The sequence below is a fragment of the Trichosurus vulpecula genome, chromosome 1 (genome assembly GCF_011100635.1).
Source record: "Trichosurus vulpecula isolate mTriVul1 chromosome 1, mTriVul1.pri, whole genome shotgun sequence".
NCBI classification, from domain to species: domain Eukaryota; kingdom Metazoa; phylum Chordata; class Mammalia; order Diprotodontia; family Phalangeridae; genus Trichosurus; species Trichosurus vulpecula.
The window spans coordinates 337,434,904-337,451,065 of record NC_050573.1 but is presented as its reverse complement, the minus strand read 5'-3'; the positions used below and the strand labels follow the sequence as shown (position 1 = coordinate 337,451,065).

General features: G+C 38.6%; 1 protein-coding gene across 1 annotated transcript in view; it reads right to left on the bottom strand.

The window, feature by feature from the left end:
* Positions 1-2,587: 2,587 nt before the first annotated feature.
* The window catches only part of ANKH (ANKH inorganic pyrophosphate transport regulator), a 161,779-nt gene continuing 148,204 nt past the window's right edge, over positions 2,588-16,162 (bottom strand). Inside the window, exons 10-13 of the mRNA XM_036750670.1 lie at positions 14,521-14,650; positions 12,273-12,396; positions 11,680-11,779; positions 2,588-9,526 (exon numbers count right to left, since the gene is read on the bottom strand). Of these exons, the coding sequence (XP_036606565.1) occupies positions 9,413-9,526; positions 11,680-11,779; positions 12,273-12,396; positions 14,521-14,650 (468 nt within the window). The 3' untranslated portion in view covers positions 2,588-9,412. The remainder of the gene's footprint in view (positions 9,527-11,679; positions 11,780-12,272; positions 12,397-14,520; positions 14,651-16,162) is intronic.

The window sequence follows — 16,162 nt, the reverse complement described above, 5'->3', positions numbered from 1 at the left end:
ACAAAATAAATATTCTGAAAAGCAGTTTGAAATTGGGCTAAAAGAAGTGACTGTCTATGCTTTTTGATGCAGAGATCTTACTGATAGGTATATGCCTCAAGGAGGTCAAAGGGAGAAGGATCCCATATATATCAAATAGAACTAAGGACAAAGTAGATGCATGTTGATTGGACAGTGGGTGAATAAATTGTGGTACCCAAATGTAATGGAATTTTATGCGCCATAAGAAGTGACAAATATGAAGAATTCAGAGAAACAAAGGAAAATTTGTGTATGTTTGTGTGGTGTTTTCATGGTTCTTTTTATTCCATTCTGCAGAGTGAAATAGCAGAACCAGGAAAACAATATGCACAGTGAGTGTCATAACATAAATGGACAGAAGAATAAAAACAATCCTGAATGCTATGTAATTATACTGACCTGGAGAAGCATTGAGAAAATATATCTCTGTGTTCCAAGATGTGGGGGACTATGGGTATGAGATATTGCACATACAGTCAGCTGTGAGTGATATGTTGGTTCATTCAGCTGAACTGATTTTTTTTAAAAGTCTGATACTCCAACTGGGGGTCATTAAGTGGAAATTTGTCATCCCCTTTTATTTGTGGATAGTGGGGCCCGAACACCTTTGAGTGCATGTGGATCTTATTTAGGAGTCTCTGCAGTGTTCTGGGTCTTGATATAATCAGCACAATGTCATTGTCACTTACAAACAGAACGATCTGGAAAAACTCACCGTCTTCAGGGAATTCTCCACCTTGAACTAAGACCTGGGTTGAATTTGCATTTATTGGCATTAAATTTCTTCTTATTAAAGCCTCACATTTGAGCTAAAATCAGCTCCATAAGTACAAGACAGAGAAAGTGTGGCTAGATTGCAGTTTATCAGAAAAAGATCAGGGGTATCAGTGAACTAAAGACTTCATAGAAAACAGCAGTGTGATATGAGAGCCAAAACACCCTGTGAATATGTACTTAAGAGGAAAATGTGTCTAGGGAGAGAAGATGGTAGTGGTCTTCTCTGCCCTGGTGTATTGTGTTCAGGTATGGGCACCATATTTTAGGAAGCACTTTGATAAATTAGTGTCCAGAGCGGGATCAGCAAACTATGCCTATTTTTGTATAGCCCAAAAGCTGAGAGTTTTTTTAAATACACTTTAAAAAGTAGGTTTTATCTTGGATTGGGGTACCTAGGTGGCACACTGGATAGAATGCAGGGCCTGGAGTCAGGAAGACTCATCTTCCTGAGTTCAAATCTGGCCTCATAAACTTACTAGCTGTGTGACCCTGGGCAAGTCACTTAAGCCTGTTTGCCTCAGTTCTTCTGTAAAATGAGCTGGAGAAGGAAATGGCAAACCACTCCAGCATCTTTGCCAAGAAAACCCCAAAAGGGGTCACAAAGAGTTGGGCATGACTGAACCACAAAAATCTTGAACTGAATTGTTTGAGTTTCAGGTCCAGCATACTTTATAGACAAAACCATTAGATTCTCAGAGAACAATCCAAGAAGATTCTTAGAGAACAATATGTGTTTGGACTGCTTTTAAAAAGTGACTTTGTATGTTTTCCTGCCCACTCAGGAGCTCGTGTTATTTTTTAAAAGGTGTTCATGATGGCATCTACTTTATAGAAGTTATTGAATCCTCATGAGCTTCCCCCACCTTATTTGACAGGAGAAATTACTTCTCCTTTCTCTACTTTTCTAATAGGAATATCGTTGTAACTAATTATATCCCAGGTGGCCAATCCAATAAACTTTAAGCACTGCTTAGCAAAAGGCACCAATCTAGGGAATAAAAAAGAGCGACGATGGAAAATAGTCCCTGACCTCAAGGATCTTACATCCTACTGAGGTGTTGCAACATGCAAGCTTTCCAGCGATGGAGACACTTGCCACACTGCCCATGTCATTTCATTGTCTGACATCTCTAATCTTAGAGGCAATGGTTAACCTTTTTTGTTTCTTGGTCACTTTTGGCAATCTGGTGAATCTCAGAATTTAAAAAAAATTAGCAAGTGACGGAAATGTTCACGGGACTTACAAAAAAACAGGCAACAGACCAGAATATTATAAAATCATGAATCGTGTAAAAATCTCAAAAGTTAAGTGGATGATCTCCAAAATTCCAGTTTTGTCTGTGTGGGCACTCCCTCTGCTCACCCAGATTGTATGTTCTGATCCCCATTTTACTTTACTCTCTCCTCCGTGTTTCCCGAAAAATCTGCCACTGAGGAGCTACTGTGTTGGAAGATTTTAATTCTGTTTGTATCCCCAGAGTTCATGTAGATTATTAAGAATATAGGAAATAAAGTCATTTCCACAGGAGATAGACCTAGATGAAATGGACTTGAATTGAAAAAAAATTATGCTATACAAAGAACTTTACAGGCGAAAGTATATTTTGAAAGTTTGGAAGGAGGTTATCAATGGAAGGAAATGAGATTTTACTGTACTCTGAAGTTGGAGAAGGAGAAACTGTGGTTATGCTTAACTTTGATCGTATAACCAAGTACCCAGTAATTGCTATTCATGAGGTAGTAGATAAGTGGACAGAATATCAGAATGAAGAAACTGAAAACAATTTCAGTCATATGCAAACTTGTTGAGCTTTACTTAAAGTAAATCAGATTATGAAAGCTACTTGACAATATCTGAGCACAAATCCAAAAAAGGAAAAAAAGCATAGATAAATTTCTTAACAATGCAAAAACTTACATCTCTTGATATTAAATACATAAACAGCACTCATTAATGCAATACATACTTTATACTGACCTCTGCAGTCATTTTTTTTAAATCAAAGGCTGCACAAATATTTTAATGTGAGTGATTTCAATGGTTTATATTAAACCCAGTTTTGATATGAAACAAGTATATAAACTGACAGCTAAAGTACACATACACATTGACGCCCAATGTACCTTAAAAAAATTTTTTTAAACACACAGCACAACTGAATCTCCTGTAATGTCAGATATAAAATGAACGAGGTAAAATTCCCATTTTCCATACTCTTCCTCCCCTTCGCTCCCCAATTGTAATATCCTTGTGCATATTCCAAATCCTGTGGGGACTCAAACCCTCTAGCTGTGGGCGCTTGAGTCTTTGGAAATTTTTCTTAAAAATAATTGTTTCATCATTTGGAAGAAACTGACACCCAGTACATAGAAAAACCTTCTCCTGTCTTCATGGATTTATTCCATTCTAGCTTTTTTATATCCAACTCTTCATTCTTACTACTTTTAGACATTAGTCTCATTTATATTAGATGGTGGTTAAGAAAACCCAGTAACATTCACGTACAGCCCCACAACAATATATATATGTGTATATACATATATATAAATATATATATATATATACCAGTAGAGAGCTTGTTATTTCTCCTTTATGTGCAGGCCATTTTTGAAGGTCACATGACTTACTTTATAGGATGTGCAGTTATTGACATCTGTACACCACTGAGGCTCCAACATTGCTTTCAGTGACCAGCTCATAATAAAATTTCCTATCCTCTACATGAACTCTTAGGCTCCAGGAGTTGGCCCTCCCATAGAAATGGTTTCCATTTTCTGTTCCCCAAGGCACTGTTATCAGCCCCCAGAACCACAGTTAGGGAGCCTCTGTCTCTAAAATTTTCATAAGAAAAAAATTCTTCTTTCCAAATAATTTTCCATGAAGTGCAAGAGTAAACAGTGGATTCACTTGTGAAAGCAGTGGTTCTCTTGAGGAAAAAAAAATTAAGAAACCACTTTTTATTCAAATAGAAGACTGTTTCTAGTTTTCCTTGAAATACACATACTACCACTGGCTGAGGTCAAGTCTCATTTTAGCAAAGTGCACTTTTAACTACATCACCTAAGCTTAAACCAGGGATCATATTTAAACAAACTTGTTGACTCTACCTAATGCTGAAAGCATTTTTGAAAAATGCATATATGTGGTCTTTGTAGAGCCTGGTTGATTGTAAATGATGCAGAAAAAAATATAAAAAGAAAATTATTATTGAAGTTACTGGCTATAGTTTCCCCAGAACCACTGGGGCTTAGGAAAGAGAGGTTTATTTATTTGTTTTTTTTTTAAACTGATCCAAGAGTTCTTCCTTTGGTTAGAGAAGTTCTTAGAGAAAGAATATAGCAGCAGAACAGGCCCAGCTTGCCTGGTCTTCCCTAAGAGAAGAAAAATGAACCTAACTTGAAAAATAAGGTCATATCATTCCCTCTGTATCCTTTTCAATCAAATGCTTAACTCTAATTTTTTATGCCCTTGCTATTTTACAAGCTAGTATTGAAAACATATAATGAACATCTCACTTACATTTTGGATGTTTCTAATAATTTGTAAACCTTTGTTTTGTTTCCCCCTTGGAAGAAAAAGTCAGGGAATAAGGAATGACTATATTTTTAAAGAACTATTTTCTCCAGATTTGCTATACATCTTGCTTTTTAAGTTGTTAGATCATCTGATCTGTCACATGAAATTTTTGCTGCTTCAAATTACAGAAATAGAGATTCAAAATAACCACACACAGAAAAAACCTCGTTAACACGTTTACGAGAAGCATGCCTTTAAAAGGGAGGGTCTAGAGCCAAATGCTTCTAATGTGATTGCTGCATGTGTGTTTGTGTATGTGTGAAAGAGGGCAACGGTGAAAATTACTGACTTCTGAATGTAGTCGTTATTTTCAGTTTTTAGGAAGCTAGCTGAAAGTGCATTGCAGGTATTACCATACCTAAGAGTTTGTATGTCTTTTAAAGCCATGATTATACTCCTCAAGAAAGGTGTACCAGTGTGGATAAACACACAGACACATATACACAGACAAGAGACACATACACCCATGCTAGCCTTTGAAACCACAGGCCGTGGCAAGACCCATTTCCTCTTCTGGCTTATAGAAATCTATGATCCTATGATAAGCTGCATCCCACTCCAAGCTCAGAGACCAGCTCACCCCCAGGTGAAGGTTCCAGATCCCATGGCTAGCTTTCATATTAATCAAAAAAGTTTAACCCAGGTACTGGCTTAATGTTCTTTAAAATGGAAAGGTTTTAAAATATAATACAAATACTTCTAAAATGAATATTCTTTAATTACAATTATATAAATATAGTTTGCCCTTTTGTTTTTTTAAATATATTCTCATCCCACTACTTTAGTTTAATGGTAAGGAAAAAAAGACTGATCCAGAGAGCTATTTAGATTTTTTAAATGAACATATTTTCAGACAATCAATGGACATGCAAATTTCACCTTCCCCTCAGCAGAAAAGCCTACTAAATTAGAAACCGAGAGCAGTCTTCAGTTTAGAGAAAAGAAGAAATAAAAAGAAAAAAGTTTGGAAAAGTAATCATAAAACAAGCGATTTCCTTCCCCAGTATTTTAGGAATTCACAATAAGTGCGAACTGATATTACCTCTCATTGCTGTTTACAGGCAAACTACTGTGGAAGCCAAAGTGTGAGTCAGAAGGCCAATGCAAGGCCACAGCTCCTGTTTTCAATGCAGAAGAGTTTATAGCCAAAGCCCCAGTGGTGCTCAGCTTTTGAGTGAAAAGAACACTACCTACCAGGTCTAGGTCCTATCTTCACTTCTAACTTGTTGTATGACTTCAGACAAGCCACTTAACTCTGCCGAAATTCAGCTTCCTCATCAAATGAGGATGATGCCTAAGTTACCACTTCACAAATCCCTTTGGAAGATCTGGTGTGATAATGTAAATAAATGATATGCTTTCTATACAAATGAGAATTTTTTTTTGGTCCAGACCTGTGACTTCATCCATTTGGGGAACTCCAAGTGTGAAAATTCTCCCTTAATGCCGATCAGCAGCTCATTTGTAACTGTCTTTGACCTGTGTGTGGGCTCTGTTAAGTGACTTGTCTGTGGACACACAGCCAGCATGTATCATACACAGGTTCTCCTGTCTTCAATGCTGGCCCTCTAGCCATGGTGCCCAGGTACTTCTCATAGAAAACTACTGATCTACAATGACATTTCAATGCATAGCATAATAATAAGGTGTTGGATTAAATTTTGAAAAAATGAACTAACCTATACCATTTTATTATGTCTGTACATTCTATTACCTCATATTCAAGCCCAGAAAACAAAGAGGAGTGCTAGGAAAATGATCCATAGCAAAGCAAAGAAGTTACTTTGCATCCCCAAGTTTATAAACTCTTAAGAAGTCACGGGTTTCCTGCTAATAAACAAATTTCTCAACAGTCCCTGAGATATTTGGCTGGCATGTCCACATCTTAATAGAGGTCCATTTCCTTTCTATAGCAAGATTTGTGTGCCAGGAGACACAAGTTACTCCTTCAAGCAGGATTATTTCCTTTTATCAGCTTAATAAAAAAGCACTGAAGGCAACTGAATTGAAAATAACTTCCTCCTCCAGTAGCCAGAAAAGAAATGTGAAATAGGAAAATTCTCCATCTCAGGATTATCATCTGTCAGAGATGCTGTGTTTAAGTTTTCAAATGAAAATGTTGTTCAGTTTTGGTTTTTTTAAATGTTGAAGTGAGCCTACAACAAATGAGTCAATAGGGAAAGAGTTGGCCAAGTCTATCAGTCTTCATGGTTCTTGCTCTCATTTCGCTAGGGAGATGATCTGCTCAATCTCTCTCTCAGCTTTTTGACTTCCACATTAAGTATGACCGCTGACAACATTTCTGTGGTAAGCAGAACCAAAGGAGTGGCGTCAACTCTTTCAACAATTTGGGAGGAAGACTGTGCAAACATGTTGCACCTACAAATGAGACAAGGCATTGGTGCCCTAAACAAGAACTGAAAAATTACATGGGCTACTTCTCCACCAGAGGCTTAAGAACATTTTTTTTTGGTGGGGGAGGGGACATGTGGCTTGATTTAACACAAGATAAATACCTGTATTTCACAGAGAGCAAGATTTTCTGACACAAAAAGGGCATTTTATAAAAAAATGAAAGTGTGCCTGGTTGCTGTCTACGTTGCCTATCCCTAGTCCTACTTGATCCCCATCCCTCACTTTTCATATTCTTTTTCTTTCTGAAATGTCTTTGTTCACAATAGAAGAAGAGATCTGTCACAGACTTCAACTTTGAACTCAGGTCTCTGTGTTACATCCATTCCTTTGACTGCCATACAGGAAGGAGGTCTTCTTCAAGATGCATCCCTGGGGAAGGATTTGTGGCATTCTGAGAAAGCGCCGGAACCATTTCTCCCAGTCTGGATTCGCTGACATTGCTTCTCTTTCGTATCCCTTGTTACTTCAACAAGAATGGTAAATTTGAAGGAGGCTTCCTGGAGTTCAACTTTAACAATTCAACAGCTTTGCACAACTCAAGATAATGAAACTTTAAGTACCTGATTTTCAGGGACAAATTTGCTTTTTTAATAATAATAAAAAAAAGACCTAGCTCTAATTCCACAAGCATCAAACACTCACAAGTAATAAAACATATTGCCACTTAAACTTCTAGCCATGTACCTAAAACAAAAATAAAAGATCTCTGTCCCCACTCACCTCCCTCTCCCATCCTCCACTTCTTAATTCCACCCTTACTGTTGTCATAAAGCTGTACATCTCACTATGTGGAAGAAGAAAAAAATGACAACAGGTCAGGCCTCTAGGAAGTACATAGGCCTCTATACAATGTAGGCATGCCCAAGGGATATCGTGTATCAGAAATTTAAATGTCAACACTGTTCCTGTACAAGGTTGACTTTATTCAGCTTACTTTATTATGAGGAATAGTCTGAGTACAACATCGAAAACAAAATAAAAAATCCAGAGGGCTTTTATTCCTTGCCCATCTAGTATTACCATTTTGTTGCCAATGTTTTCTGCTTAGGCTGACCAATTAGACCCCATTCACCCATACTGAAAAATATCTCTCCTGAAATTTACTCAATCTTATTGCATTTGTACAAGTAGGGAACCAAGTACAACTACTGCAAGTAAGACACAATGTTCACTGATACAATATGTTTTAACTAATTATATTTGCACACAGGCAACCAACATATTGTATTAAAGACATCTTGTTGAAAATGCAAAAATAGGAAATGTATTGTAGCTTAAAATAAATTACATAACCTATACAGTATATATATATTTAAAATAATATTTTATTTAGGTTTTGTCAGTTTTCAAGTGTTTTGACTAAGCCAAGAATTTAGTAAACTAAATATGTCCAAAATTCAAAAAAGAAAAAAATTTTTTTGAAACTTAGAAAAATATACTTTACTAAATTGATTCCAAATGCCTAATTTCAGGGAAGATCACATAGTGATTTTTAGTAATTTTATAAAGTGTCTTCTTTTTTATTGTATGGCATGAAAGGGCTATATCCTAGTGCATTCCATGAGTTATATGTACCACAAAGTTATAAGAATGGCAGAATGATACAATAAACTATGCCTAAAAAGTTATTAATACACCAATCTAGCACAAGATTGCTAGATTATGACTTAGATAAAGCTTTCTTTTCTCTTGAAACCAAAACCAGTTAGAATGCTCCATTCAACTACCTGCAGCGCCACCTTCAGGATAGAAGAATGAAAAGCAGGTAACAGCATGCAAAAGACGAAATTTGGTGATATGAGGACTAAAAACCATTGACATATATACTAGGATATTAAAGAGACAAAACAAAACACAACCCTCCCCAAACCTCCTGTGTAAAATGAGATACAATTGTTGAATTATGATTCACTTTTGCTACCCCCATGATGTCTCCAACCATAAAAAATTATTTCCATATTTCAATGAAGCCCATTCATAATTCTCTTCCTTTGAATAGACTTTGACTCTTCCTGAAGTTAGCCTCTTAACCCTCTGTATTTTAATAGTAGACAGTTTATAACTCCACGGGTAAGAGGAATCTATTAGGCCACAAGGGTTATATCTGTTTGTACAGCCAAGTTATTGTCAAGCAAGTAAAAGAAAACTCTTAGATACTGTATTTTCAACCTTGTGATCCTAAAAAAAAAAAAAAGAGGAAGAAAAAAAAAACTGGAGTCGAGTTTGTGGCCAGAGGGCACGGGTGGCCACATAGCCAATGGCACAGAGACACACAGCAGTACTTTGGTTGACAAATGCAGATTGTCCAATGGAAGCAAAGGCTTCAACAATCGAGACAACTTCTACCACGATGCAGCCGTGTCTCTTAGTTTTTTTAATGGTGCAGGAAAACTAATTCCATTTTAAAAAAAGGAAAAAGAAAAGACCTCTCTTTAGGTCCCACATCAATGTGAGCATACCCAGTATGCTAGAGAATTTATCTGAAACCTTTTAAATCAAGGCCTCTTTCATTAAAAAAAAATACACACAAACAAAAAAAAAACCAAGATGAAAGAAGAAAAGATGGTGAAGTATTATTCCAACTGTCTGTGGTGTGATGATCAGTCACATCATCTCATGTCTTTATTCATTCTCTTCTCTCATTTCTACGATGTCTGTAATTTCTTCTGTTGGAGGCATGTCAGTCATGGCAGAGTCTTCACCCTCTGTGGCTGACTCGTTTTCGGTCTTCTTTTTCTAGATCAAAGAAGAATTCATAAATACAAGGCTACAGACAGAATCAAAAGGTCCACTTGTTGACCCTGGAACATTGACCGTTAATAAGAAAGAATATGCTACACAAAAATCTTGATATGGAGGGTATGCATATCATTTTGGCCAAAAATTCAGTTAACACATGAAATACTTATTGACTGTATGCTTAACACTGTGCTACATGCAATGAGAACTATAAGGCAGACATGGCTCCTCTTCTTAAGAATATTACAGTTTTGTTAGGTTAAATATATAATCATCAAGTAAGTAGAGTCCAATCTGTTGCAGGGCATTACTAAGTGACAAAATCTATGTAAAGACAAGTGGGGCAGGAGGTTCAGGAAAACAGGCAGTTGTTGGGAAAAAGTCAGAAAGTGGTCATTTTGCTTCACTTTGAAGGATGGCAAACATTTTACTATACATACACACACACACACACACTTTACTTTGACATTCTTTAAAGGCAAAGTTCTCTAGTTCAAGAGGTGAATGGAAGAATCCCTGAAGGTATAAAAAATAATTATTTCTTCAGGATTCCCTCAGTCTAATCCAATAAGCATTTATTAAGCATGTATTGGAGGGCAAAGCACTATTAAACAAGCGAGGGATCCAAAGACAAAATGAAAAATCAATTCCATCCTCAGGGAATTTATATTCTGTTATTCAGATTCTGGGATTTCAGTCTGTTGTGGTAAGAGTAGAAAATACTGCAGAAATCCTTTTAGAATGTCTCTGCTAAAAAAACAAAGAGGTTAAGTTATAACGCATTCTTTCCAAAATTTCTGGTCCTACTTGTTTTGTTTTAGGGAGAGAACCATTTTTCTGTTATTAAGACCTAAACATCAAATGACATTATGGCTTTGGAAATTCTTTCCAAATGTGGTAAGTGAATTTGGTTTTGTGGTAAGGAAGTCAAACAGATTGATGAATCAAGCAGTCACTCATAAGCATTTATTAAGTACATGCTTTGTGCCAGGAATTGTGCTGGGTACTGAGGATACACATACGGAGTTTGTATTTAACTTGTGGGATGCATGTTCATAGGTAGGTAAATACAAGGCCGATAATAAAAAATTTTTTTGGTGGGGGTAGTAGGTGGCACATTGGTTGTAGTGGGCCCAGAGTCAGGAAGACCTGAGTTCAAATGTGTCCTCAGATACTTATTAGCTGTGTGACCTTGGGCGAGTCACTTAACCTCTATTTGTCTCAATTTCCTCAACTGTAAAATGGGGATAATGATAGCCCCTACTTCCCAGGACTGTTGTGAGGATCAAGGACCAAGTAAAGCACTTAGCATAGTGTATGGCACACAGTAGGCACTTAAATGCTAGTTTCCTTTCGGCCTGTCTACTAAAAATGGTGGAATGGGCAAATGAGAACAATTTGTTCCAAGGGCCATGAACACAGCTGAAGCAGACATTGTGGAGTGCTCAGAACCTGGGCAGGCACTGGAGACACCTAAGTCACCTGCTGCATCCTGGGCCATCACCAGTTGTCTTGACTTTTGTCCTGCTACTGGACTTTGATGACTCAGGAAGAGAAAGTGAGGCTGATGACTGCACAACTCTGTATCACTTCAATGCTACTCATGGGCAAGTTGAGACATCACCTGTGATGTCATTGGTCCTCTTTGAAAATGACGGACCACCACCACCATCACCACCACCACTACCACCACCATCGCCACTGCCACCACCACCGGAAGCAAAAAAGGCCTCTTGAGGAAGATAGTAAGTACTTGAGCTGAGCCTTGAAGGGAGCCGGGGGTTCCAAGGGGCAGAGGGGAGGAAGGAGAAGGCACAAGGGAGATAGAGATATGAAAGGATATTTCATGTATGAGAAACCGTCATTTTGGCTGGAAGGTAGAGGGTGTGAGGTATGATTTTAAACAGCAGTAACAATTCTCCCCAAAGATTTTCTAATGATACTTATTCCACAGGGATGAGTGTGAGGTGGGCTTGGAAAGCTCCTGGGAACATACCAAATAGTCCTGGTTCAGCATCAGCTATGGCATTTACCTGTTGCCTTTGTATCCCCAGCACCTATCTTAGGGCCCACCAAGTTCCCAATAAATGCTTGTTGGTTGATTGACTCTTCATGGAACAGCTGCTCGCTGAGACTAATCGATATCTTACCTGTTTTCTATAGACATAGCAAGCTGCTACTGCAACCATGGTAGATTCTCCCACGAAACCAGCTAGGAGTGACCCTACTCCCAGGGTAGCTCCGTGAACCCTGAGAACAAGAGAAAAATGTATCCTTGAAAAAAATATAACCCCAAGCCATGGCACACGTAAAAAGTACAGTCAGAACAAAAAAATGCTACAGCAAATATTTAAAACATCTAGGGTTTAAGTGAAAAGTGAGAAGAGAGTCCTTTTTAATGACAGTTTACATTCTAAAACTAGTAGCCTGTGATGGGCCTTTGCATTCCCTACCTGGGGAGTTTTTCACTACTGGGGAGCAGAGCTGTGCAAATCTTCTTTCTGCTGCTCGGTGATTAGTGATTGTTATCCCCACCGATCAGAAATGACCACAAACCTCCTTTAATCAGAGTTTTGCTGGTTCAAAGGCAGAGAATAACAAACCTGTTCTAATTCTAAATCCAGATACACTGGAGATTTGTATGTGAAAACACAGATCTTAAGCTCTAGATGTCACGCCTTTGAAGGAAATGAGGACAATGTCCCTGATGGCCTCCAGAATAGAAGCTGGAAAAGCTACTTACCCCATATAAGGCAGGACAACAAGACTAGTGATGAGGACGATGATGCGCAGCACGGAGCTGGGGGCCAGTACAAATGTCTTCTTCAGTGTCATCAGCCAACCAGTCAAGTGTGCTCTGACCGTGACTGCTCAGAGAGAGTGGAGAATGACATCAGTGATTGCTTTTCTCAGAACTTCTTTGCCCCCACTTCTGCTAGGGACTTTCAGGTCCTCCATACACAGACAAGTTCAGATTGCAATATGCTTACAAGTTACTTTCTTTCCTAATAGATTATTTATGAAGGCTTCTACGCTGAGGCAAAGGGGCCTTAAGGTCCTGGCTGGTAGCCAGGGACCTAATAGGGACCTAAGTTTCTTGCAGTAATTAACAGCAATAACAAAACAAAATCTTAATAAAATACTTTGCTTAGTACCCCGTCCTCTCGACTGCGTATCCTACTTATCTGGTCTTGTGTTCTATTCACGGTTCTCCTTACTGTCCTACGAAACTGGCAGACTTTATCAACCCAAACCAATAACTCCTTCATCTTGTCTCCACTCTGTTCCAATGTCCTTCCATCTTCCTTCCTGTCAGTCTGTCCAGTCCTACCCCCATACCCATGACACACAGGTCATGTCCTTCCTCTGCCTGAAGCTCCCTTGGACCATTTCCTTCCACGTCAATATCCCCTTTCTCTGAAGTTCTGTAACATGCATTGTGTGCAGAACTTGTTTTGGTTGGTCCTAAATAACACGCTTCTTTGTAGGGTATATTTCCTGTGTGCTGATCTTAATGACCTAATTAGACCCTAAGCTCCAGTAGGGCCAAGGATCACGTTTTATGCTTCTTTTAGATCTCTCACAGACTGCCCAGGTATGAGTAAGGTACTCAAAAAATACATGCTGAGTGTTGCACAAGGGACTCTTGCTTACGAAAGATCAAGTTGATTTTTCTTACTAAGGAAAGCCCAAAATATTTGTTTGTTCCACCTGGAACCTCCCTTAAATTGTTGCATTTTGAAGGGACTTAAAGAGCACAGCATGCTTGCATCTTTTAAAAAGTAGCAGCCAGCTATGGTTAAACAACTGACAATGGGCCTGAGCCTCTGCTGAGCCAGCATCAGGCAAACAAACACTGGAGAAAAAGTACTCACTGTTGGGGGAGGAAATCTAATTTCTGGGGCATAGTTTGTGGAAAGAGAAAATTTATCAGCTGTATTCCTGTGGATCTGTGTGTTAACTTCCAACTGGAGAGCCCAGTTTACTTTCATAGTTCATTTTACTTTTTCAGTAAAAAATAGTTTTGTCTGGTTAAGGAAGTGACGAACCACCTGTTCGTTTGATTAGCCACAACATGAGGAAGGAAACAGAATTTTACAGCTACAAGAAACCTTAAAGACCATCCAGTTCAACCCCTTTTAGAGAACAGAAAACAAAGGCCCAGAAAAATACAATTCCTGTTTTTAGATAAGAAGTGTGTTTCTAAATTGAAGACACACAGATGCCTAATTATTACAGCTGGGACTAGTGACTACAATGATCTTAGGCCTTCTTTACAAAACTATTTGAGCAAACAAGGCTAGGACAAGTTTTATTTCATGCCAATAGAGCCAGTCCCTACTCCTGGTTACTTCACAATTCAACGTTCTGTTCACTGGACCCTGATCTAGAAAGGTTTGGTCCTTCCATTAATTTGCATTTACCTGCTCATCGGACAGTTTCTGCTGACGTCCGAGAAGACGAAAGCAGCGGCATGTGTAGATGCTTTGTTGCTGAGGTCTAAGAAGTCACTGAGTCTAAAAGTGGCCACGACTTGGAAATTCTATCTCAACTGCTTTGCCCCGTTCTTAATGACAAAATGCATGTTGTATTTTTCTAATCACTCGAGCACTTCTCAACCCAGAGCTTCTTTGCCATCTTCTTGGCATCTCAGTGCCCCAATTTTCCAGTTGTTTTATCATTATTTTCCTTCCTGGTATTCCAGGTCACGCCCTCAAATTTCTTCTCTGGCTCTGCCAGTAAAGCCAATCATCCTCCTTGACCCCCCTTATTGGCTCTGTTGTCTTTTACACTGCCGCCTGTGTTTACCTCAAATGATACAATACATGCAAAGTACTTAAAAGGGCTTTATTAGTAGTAGTACTAGTAGTTTCCTGCCTTTTTATATCTTTTTCCCCCTCTATCAAATCTTTATGTAAAAATGTCGTTTTGATAAACTATTTACACCCAAAGTAAGAAAGCCAAAGGGAAAAGGAATCGGGAAGTTTTACCTGGAACTGGGAAGAAGGAGAAGATGCGCAAAGGAATAACACAGAGTTCTGCAAAGGCAAAGTCCACTCCAATGATGTCAATCAAAATCTTCTCTGAAACGTTGGGGGTCCAAAACATCACAAAACAGAGCTAGAAGGAAATGAAAGCTATGAAACACTCATATGAAAGCAGGTGCTAAATCACTGATGACAGAAATGTAAATTAAAATAACCAAGGTTATATTTTACAACCAAATTGGCAGAGATGGCAAAGATGAAAATGGTAAACGCTGGAGGAGCTGTGAGAAAAAACAGCTTCAATAAATGCTATTAGTTAGTAGAGCTATGAATTGGTGCAATTGTTCTGGGAAACAATTTGAAATTAAACTGCCCCCCCCGCCCCCCGAACCGCATACATCCTTTGAGACAGCAATTCCAGGACTATCATACACAGAAGAAAAATTCCCATATACCAGCATCCGTATAACTGCATTTTTTTTCTTTTGGTAGTAGGAAAGAAATGGGAAAACACAGCAAATAAACATTTATTAATAAACGCCTACTTAGCACTTTACAAATATCATCTCAGTTGATCCTCACAGCAACCCTGTAAAGTGGTTATCTGTTAATTGGGATATAGCTGAACAAATTGCGGTCCATAATTATAATGGAATATTATTGTACCATAAAAAAATACACATGAAAAAGTGGGAGAAATTTGAAAAGGCTCGTACGAACTAAAGCTGAACAAAGTGAGCAGAACCAGAACGATGTATATGATGATCTCAGTGATGTAAAGGAAAGTGTGCTAATTGATTCCCGAACTGACAAATCCAGTGGCCAGTCATGACGTCAGAGGACTTAATGGTGGAGCATTGATTCCTCCTGTTTATCTGCAGAGCTGGAGTTGACAAGAGACACTGACAGACGTAGCCATTATGCTGATTTGTCTTACCCAACTACTTAATTTGTTACAAGGGAGGCTGCTAGAGGAGGAAAGGGGTCATTTGGAAGAGACAGTGATATAAAGAAAAAGAATATCAATAAAATAAGAAGAAGAAGGAAGGAGTGGCTAAAGAGAAGGAGGAGACAGATATTTTAAACCCATGGCGGGACACCTTGAGAATTCTGATGGAGGTTGACACCAGAGAGGATTTCACATAACTAACCTGATACCAATTTATCTGGACTGGGAAAGTATTCTTAAATGGTTTCTCATAGATTCCACAGTTATCCCCTATATACGAATCATTTTGCATCACATAGACAGGGTGGTGCAGTGGACTGAGCAACTGATTTGGCATCAGAAGATTGGGTCCAGATTCCACATCCAACACTTACTGCCCGTGTGACCTTGGCCAAGTCACTTCACATGTGGACCTCCCTTTCCTCATGTGACCGCCAAGGTCCCTTTCAGCTCCAGATATACAGTGCTATGAGCCATAACAAATAGAAAAGAATGAACGTTTCTTGTGGGGAGGGACTGTTCTGTTTGTCATTGTGTGACTGGCATTTTTCTGAATGATAGGATGAAAGGGGAACCTGGCAGACCTTGCAATTGGAATACTATCCATACTGCTGCCATCATCACTCTACCTTCCCATATCAAGTGTCAGGAGAGGGGCAAGTGATTCTGTGCTAAAATGTATGAAATCACTCAGAA